General features: G+C 39.8%; 2 protein-coding genes across 4 annotated transcripts in view; both read right to left on the bottom strand.

Annotated features, from left to right (window-relative positions):
* LOC122082003 (tRNA (adenine(58)-N(1))-methyltransferase catalytic subunit TRMT61A) overlaps positions 1-6,343 on the bottom strand; it is an 11,272-nt gene extending 4,929 nt beyond the window's left edge. The window contains exons 1-4 of one of the 2 annotated variants that reach the window (XM_042649473.1): positions 6,270-6,343; positions 5,972-6,033; positions 827-882; positions 250-709 (exon numbers count right to left, since the gene is read on the bottom strand). In XM_042649473.1, coding sequence (XP_042505407.1) covers positions 250-698 — 449 coding nt within the window. In that variant the 5' untranslated portion in view covers positions 699-709; positions 827-882; positions 5,972-6,033; positions 6,270-6,343. Of the gene's footprint in view, positions 1-249; positions 772-826; positions 883-5,971; positions 6,034-6,269 lie in introns of both variants that reach the window. The other variant, XM_042649474.1, reaches the window with a different exon arrangement.
* LOC122082002 (putative pentatricopeptide repeat-containing protein At3g18840) lies at positions 2,307-6,308 on the bottom strand. 2 transcript variants are annotated; one of them, XM_042649471.1, is made up of 3 exons: positions 6,270-6,308; positions 5,972-6,033; positions 2,307-4,813 (listed from the first exon to the last, which is right to left on the bottom strand). In XM_042649471.1, exon 3 carries the CDS (start codon positions 4,671-4,673, stop codon positions 2,664-2,666), a length of 2,010 nt encoding a protein of 669 aa, XP_042505405.1. In that variant the 5' UTR covers positions 4,674-4,813; positions 5,972-6,033; positions 6,270-6,308; the 3' UTR covers positions 2,307-2,663. The 2 variants fall into 2 exon arrangements, with proteins under 2 accessions (XP_042505405.1, XP_042505406.1); XM_042649472.1 differs by having other exon boundaries at positions 2,307-4,853; positions 6,270-6,291.
* Positions 6,344-7,072: the final 729 nt, after the last annotated feature.

Genomic DNA, 7,072 nt, shown 5'->3' with positions numbered 1-7,072 from the left:
AAAGGTCTTCAGAGACTGAATTGCAACTACCCCTTTAAGCTAACAGGACTCAAGTCAAAATTGACTACAAGGAATTTCTCTTAAGTTTCTAACTGAATTACTAAATGAAAACTACTGATTTAAAAAATATCCTACTAGAACAGTGGAGAAAGAAACTGGTTTCAGAAATCACAATGCAATAAACTACACAGATTGATAAATATTTTAAAGGAAGTAGTGAACAAGTACCAACATTTCAATCTCAGTTACCTAGCCAAGGCAGCCCTTTGTTCATGGAAGTCGAACGTATACACGTGACCATAAGGAGCCACAGCCCTTGCGAGTGAGGTGGTGAGAGACCCACTCCCTGTGCCCGACTCAAGAACCAAGCAGCCGGGAACAATTTCCAAGTAAGAGATAACAAAGCTGATATCCGCAATGTATAGAATCTGAGTCCTGTGGCTTAGAACCAAAGTCCACAACTCCGGGGTTGGTGCGAGGAGGTAAACAAACCCACCCTTATTGCTCAATACTTTGGACCCAAACGGCTTTCCAATCCAGTTTGCATGTTCAAAAACACCAAATCGATTCTGAAGCACAGAGCCACCGCAGACCTTGACGGCCTTCATATGGTCGTGCCTCTCGTACACGATTACCAGATCCCCTTCGCTTATCCAGCGTTGAAAAGAAATCTTCTTTGTGGGATCTAGTGGCAACATTTTCGTTATATCTTCATCACCGAAAACCAAGAAAACAGACAGAAACGTGGTTTAATTGAAGCTGCTACCAACTCTGATTTCAGAAGAATACATATCAGATTTTGAACTAAAATATGAAGGAAAAATACCTGAAATTTTTTAACGCACTGATGGACTACAAGAAGAATACACTCATCAAACCAACCTGTACCCCAAAAAATATTGATTAGTTTCCAAATCGAAGGACAACAATTACAAGATCTCAACCAAGATTCCCCACCCCTTCCCCTCCTTTTTTTTTGGGGGGGGGGGGGTGGAGGAGGGGGGGATGAGGGGGTGTGGGAAGGGAAGACGCATCCGTCTTTTATATGTCCATCAACTTTTTAGCTCTGTTTCTGAAAACTCCAGTTTTCTGAAACTGATTTGCTATTCTAGTTTCTGGTTTGATTGCTGAAACTTCTTGGTTATTATTTCAGTTTCTAGATCACAGTTTGCCATCAGTTTCTAATTACTGATTCTAGTTTCTAAATCCTTCTAATTCTACTTTCTAAATTTCGGAGTTTCAAAATCTCAGTTACTAATTTTGGAAGTTACTAATCCTGGCAGTTACTAATTATGATAGTTACTAAATCTGCATTTCTGAATCTAGATTCTATTTAATTTTTCTGTTCACTGGTTTCAAATTCAGTTTGCTGTCTTGTTTGAGCTTCTTTAATTCAATAGGATTTTCCAGTAACTTGTGATCTGACCATTGGATTTCAGTCAGAATTCACTGGTATATTCTGCCCTCATTTACTAGATCACTTAACCAGGGTTCAAACCCCATCAGGATTAGTCCTTGTAAAGCTATTGAAGTTCTCCCATTATGATCTGGATCCTTATCCCCTGATATTCTGGCCTACTTGAGGTTTTCTAAACCCTAATCGTTTGGTGACATAGAAACCCAATCAATTCAGGAAGAGGGGAACTCCAAGCCAAGCAATCAGATGTGAGAGAGAGAAGCACCAATGTTGACTGGAGATAAAGAAGGGGGAAAAGTATATATATATATATATATATATATACACATATACATATATATATATATACACATATACATATATGTAGATAGATATGTCCTGAGCCAGCCTTGACAGGGGGTATTAGCTTTGTCTCATGCTGCACTTTGCACATTTAACTCCTGCTCTAAAGGAAAAGTAATTATTAGAGCTTCTACCTCTGTTATAAAATGTTTGTTAAGATCTACACAATCCATGCAAAAGAGCAGGAAAACAAACTAGAGAAGGAACCATGTCATTTAACTTCTACAGATGTTTCAGAAGCTCTTTCACATCAGCCATGCAAGCAACAAATTACCACAGAAGTTGATAATTAATTTATGAGTAAAGTTAGGTTCAAAGAGATCCTTTAGGTTGCTTAGGCATTAGGGGGGTCATCGTCTTTACCTCATTTAAACGTTCTATCTTCTTCAGTCGCAAAGGTACTTCCGACGTTTTGGGAAATAATTTTGAGGTTTGGGTTTTAACAGGATTCACGGCCAATTTGGTTAGGGAAGAAATGCTACACAATCTAGCAGTACTGAGAATTTAATTTCTCCAAAGTCCAGGTCATGCTCAACCAAGTGTTCTGAGTAGGATGATAATTTCACAAAGTACTTTCCCTTTCATAAGTATTCTCATACCAACAGTAGGATAAAGGCTGGACATTCTAAAGTCTGTGGCAGCAAAACATCTAATGACCAATGACCTATTCGTCATAAAGATAACAAAAATTACCAAAAAGAAAAAAGAAGAACTCGACGTTTGGACCACTTCCTTTGCCCGTTTATATTAATTGATCTGTCGCATCAGAGCACTACAAGAGGAGAGCCAACAGAAGGTTTGTTTCCCCTGCCCATGTATGCAAGGAGACAATTCTTACTGCCAAGCATATGGGAGGTCTGCAACAAAGCACTTTATGGCTAAATCTCCAAATTTCTATTTAAACCTATTTGTATCCCTCATTTAATCTTGCATTCAGATTTACTAATGCAGTGTAAATGGCTTCAGCTTCTCGATGAGATCTATCACCAGAGGTGAATATGTTCACTTTGTTTCCCACATAGATCCAGCTGCAACCAGCCAGCTTCTTGACCTCTCTCCCTCTCATCTTCCTCCTTATCCTCCCCATCTCATTCCAATTTCCCTCTGCAGCATAAGCATTAGCCAATTGCACATAACGTGCCCCATTACCCTCTTCAATTCTCAGAAGTTCCTCCTCCACCTCCTTTGCCAATGGTATATTCCTATTTATCCTGCAAGCATTGAGAAATGCCCCCCAGATCACAGCATCCAGTTCGATTGGTATCTCTCTCATGAATGCCATGGCCTTGTCCAACTTGTTTGCCCGCCCATATAAATCTATCATGCATGAATAATGACCAATTTCAGGTGATAATGAATAACATTTTGTCATGGAACCAAAGTACTTCTCCCCTGCTTCTACTAGTCCAGCATGTCGACAAGCAGAAAGAAGGGCAATGAAGGTAATTCTGTCAGGTCTGATATCCTTCTCCAACATCTCCTCAAACAGCTGGATAGCCTCATTTTCAAAACCATGATGTGCATAACCAGCTATCATTGCATTGTAAACAACCCGATCTCTGCCAGGAACTCTTTGGAAAATTTGTTTTGCATATTGTATCTGTCCACATTTTGCATACATATCAATCAAAGCACTACTCATCCTCTCTTCAATTTCAATCTGCATTCTCAATATATAAGCATGAATTTGCTTCCCAGGATCCAGCGCAGCTTGTATTGCACACACACATATTACACTGACAATAATAAGAGCATCAGGAACATGTTTTTCCTTGTCAAGGAACTCCTTTAAAAGTACAAATACTGGTTCATACTGTCGGATCTTAAGATAACCAGAGAATAAAGCTGTCCAGACAACAGGATTCTTCTCAGCCAATGAGTCAAAAAGCCTACGTGCCTCTAACATGTTTCCTTGAGAGGAATGCCCCACAATCAGTGAAGTGGTCGAGAAGGCATTTTCTTCCCCGAATGCAGCATGAGCTAACTCTGCATAATGTATGTTATCACACTTGGAGTACATGTTCACAATGCCACTGCTAATAAACGGATTTGAACTCAAATCATTCTTCAAAATCCAAGCATGGATTTCCTTTCCATGTTTCAGGCTCTTAAGGCTCGAGCAAGCACTCAAGACACTAGTGAAAGTGTGATCACTCCCTCTGATTCCATTCTCTCCCATATGAACGAGCAACTTCAACGCCTCTTCTTCGTTATTGTTCTGCACATAGCCTGCAATGAGCGTGTTCCAAGACACAATGTCATTTATTTCAGGAACTCTCCAAAACAGATCAAGAGCCATCTCCATTCTGCCTTCCCTACAACAAGCTGCCACCATGGCATTCTTTGAAACCAAATTTGATACTGAACATACATGGAAAACACGACAAGCTTCTTCAAAACATCCACGTCTGGAGTACATATCAATCAGAGAGCTCACAGCAAACTGGTTTAAGTCATTGGCAGTTTTGATCATATAAGCATGTAACTGCTCCCCATCTGATGGGACCAATAGGTCTGTCGTCACATTGAGCATGGTTGTGAGGGTAAAATCATCAATCCAGATACCCTTTTTTTGCATTTCATAAAAGAGTTTGCAAGCATGGGCAGTTTCCAAGCCATTAGAGCTTGCATAGCCAGAGATCATAGAATTGTAGGTGACAGAGTCTTTGTGAGGAGCAGAATCGAAAAGGGCTCGGGCTTCTGATAAGTCCTGGTTCTTGATGTAGGCATAGATGATGGCATTCCAGGTGTAGACGTTTCTTTCAGGCAAAGTGTCAAACAACTGGCGGGCTTCTACTAAGAGCCCATGTTGGGAGTAAAGGTGGATGAGTTGGTTGGTGGTGAAAACAGGTGGGAAGAGACCACTTTTAATGATACAGGCATGACGTATTAGCCCTTCTTTGAGATACTTCATATAATCTAGACATAGGATGCTATTGCTCAACTATGTCCTCAAGAGTTGGCAGCTGAAGGGATTGATGCCTCTATGGAATTAACAAAAAAAAAAAACATTTGATTCATGAAGCCAAACCCTCTTGTCAGGAGTGTGTCGGCCTGCAAGCCACGAACACTCTCCATGTCATTGTGATGTCATCTACAGATGCAATAAGACAACTAAATAAACCATATCTTTTCAGCTAATAAAAACAGCTACAACATATTTATAAAGAGACAATTCACCTACAACCTATGGACTCTTTTAAGGCTATTTTTGGTTGTCAAGAAATTGAAAAGAAAAGACAAAAGAAAAATAAAATTAGACAGACACATAAATCAATCAATGGTAGAAAAGGAAGAACAATCTGAGACCTTAGGATGACATTTGAGATGGTATGGCCATGTTCAACGGAGACCTTGGGATGCACCAATAAGGAGGAGTGATTTGATACAGACTGAAGGATCTAAAAGAGCTAAGGGAAGACCTAAAATGACCATGGGAGAAGTGCGGAAAGACATGCACAATTTAGGACTTGTCCCAGGTATGACCTCAAATAGAGCTGATTGGAGGGCTAGGATCCATGCAGTGGACCCCATTTAGGTGGCATTTTCCAAGTTATTGTTGTGTCCCTCTCCTTATTCTTTCCTTTTACTTTTACTTTTATTTTTGGCTTTGCATTAATCCATGTAGCCAATCACATTTAGTTGGGATAAGGCTAAGTTGTTGTTTTTGCATTTGTCCCCTAAAGTTTTATCGCAAATTTGGAAGCATTTCCGAAATTTCCCCATATTTTGAAACTTTCTGCCAAATTTTCAAATCCCATTGCGCAATTTTTTTTTTCTTTTGGGGTAATAAATCTCATTACACACTTGCAATTAAATATTTTGGTTTTCATCACGCGATAAATGACTTTTCCCCCCCTAGGGGGTGTCAACAGAAATACATACATATATATATATATATATATTATATATAATAATTAGCAATTCACTAATCTAGCGATGAAACAAGCAATGATCACATGGTCTCTAAGTACCTGTTTCAAAATTAGACTTGAAACATTGTTTCTGTGAAAATTGAAATACCTAATAAAAAGTAAATAACAAGAAGTGGGAAATGAGTAGTTCTATTAAAATTTGAAGCCCAGAATTACGCCGCATTGGAAGTTTCTCAAATGCAAGCTGAACCCATTGTCTACTGGTCTCTATAGTCACAGGAGCCCAAACCCCATTAAAACGAAAAATTAAAACCATAACAAAAGACGAAGTGCCTACCTGTGTTGAGCCGGATTGCAGGGTTGTCATCTTACGTCTCAAGGAACTAAAGGTTCTATCTCCTACAACAACACCCATTCATGTCAATCAAAAAAAAAAAATCTGAACAAAAGATTTATGGAAAATGAGAAAGAAAGGCAGGGAAAGGAATTCCAGAACAAGGAGGGCAAAGGAGGCACCAAACTGTTTCAAAGTTTGGTGTTCTTGGATCTAGGGTTTCAAGTCATCCGAGAAGGATAAGGGTTTAAGAGAGAAGAGAAGTGAGTGAAATCATAACCAGGAGAGAGACGAAACCAACCGTTCTCCGTTCTCCGTTCTCCGCTTTGCAGCAGCGTGGGTCTTCTGTCTGCGCTAATGAGCCGAATGGAGTCCTTCCTCAAATGCACTCAAACTGGGTTCAAGTTTAGCCCAGCAAGCTCTGCGAACCCTGCCTGGGCTGGGGTTTTCGGCCTATAAGGCGGCCGGGGCTGAGATTTCTAAGAACGGTTTGGAATTGGTAAGAGTCTGGGCTGAGGCCTAGGGTTTGGCCTGGCCCAGTCAGTCCAACCATATATATATATATATATATATATATATGGTACAAAGTTATCTGTCCAACAACGATCCTTTTGCCACAGACATGGGGTGCGCAATGACCATCATACCCCTCTTGGAGGTGTACGCCCTTGTGTCTAGGTGCAAGGGCCGCTCTCCAATAGAAAACATTTACTTCATATACATAGACCAAAACCAAAAATGCATAAGTGAGCTGGGAATTGAGATGTCTAACTTTATTCATGACTCATGAGCATCACATTACCTAATATATATTCCCACCATGGATTTAGGGGACGGTATTAGTATCAGGATCAGAATCTATCGGATCGGATCAGATCGGTGGGTATCGATCGATTTTACCCCTATTTTTTCTAAAAATTACTAATTTTTTACTATTTTACCCCTAAAATGATACGAATAACCGATCCAGATCGGTCTCAGCTGATATCTATACAAGATCGAAACTTGAAACCATGATTCCCACTGGGGATTTAGTTAATGGTATCAGTATATGTCGATATGAATCAGTGTGTATCGGTCACTTTTGCCCATACTTTAATAAAA

The sequence above is a fragment of the Macadamia integrifolia genome, chromosome 6 (assembly GCF_013358625.1).
Source record: "Macadamia integrifolia cultivar HAES 741 chromosome 6, SCU_Mint_v3, whole genome shotgun sequence".
Taxonomy (NCBI): Eukaryota; Viridiplantae; Streptophyta; class Magnoliopsida; order Proteales; family Proteaceae; genus Macadamia; species Macadamia integrifolia.
This window is presented reverse-complemented; position numbering and strand designations above follow the sequence as displayed.

Bases quoted from the DNA above. Each gene is read 5' to 3' on its own strand.
- LOC122082002 (XM_042649471.1), bottom strand. From the start codon at position 4,673: ATGAAGTATCTCAAAGAAGGGCTAATACGTCATGCCTGTATCATTAAA.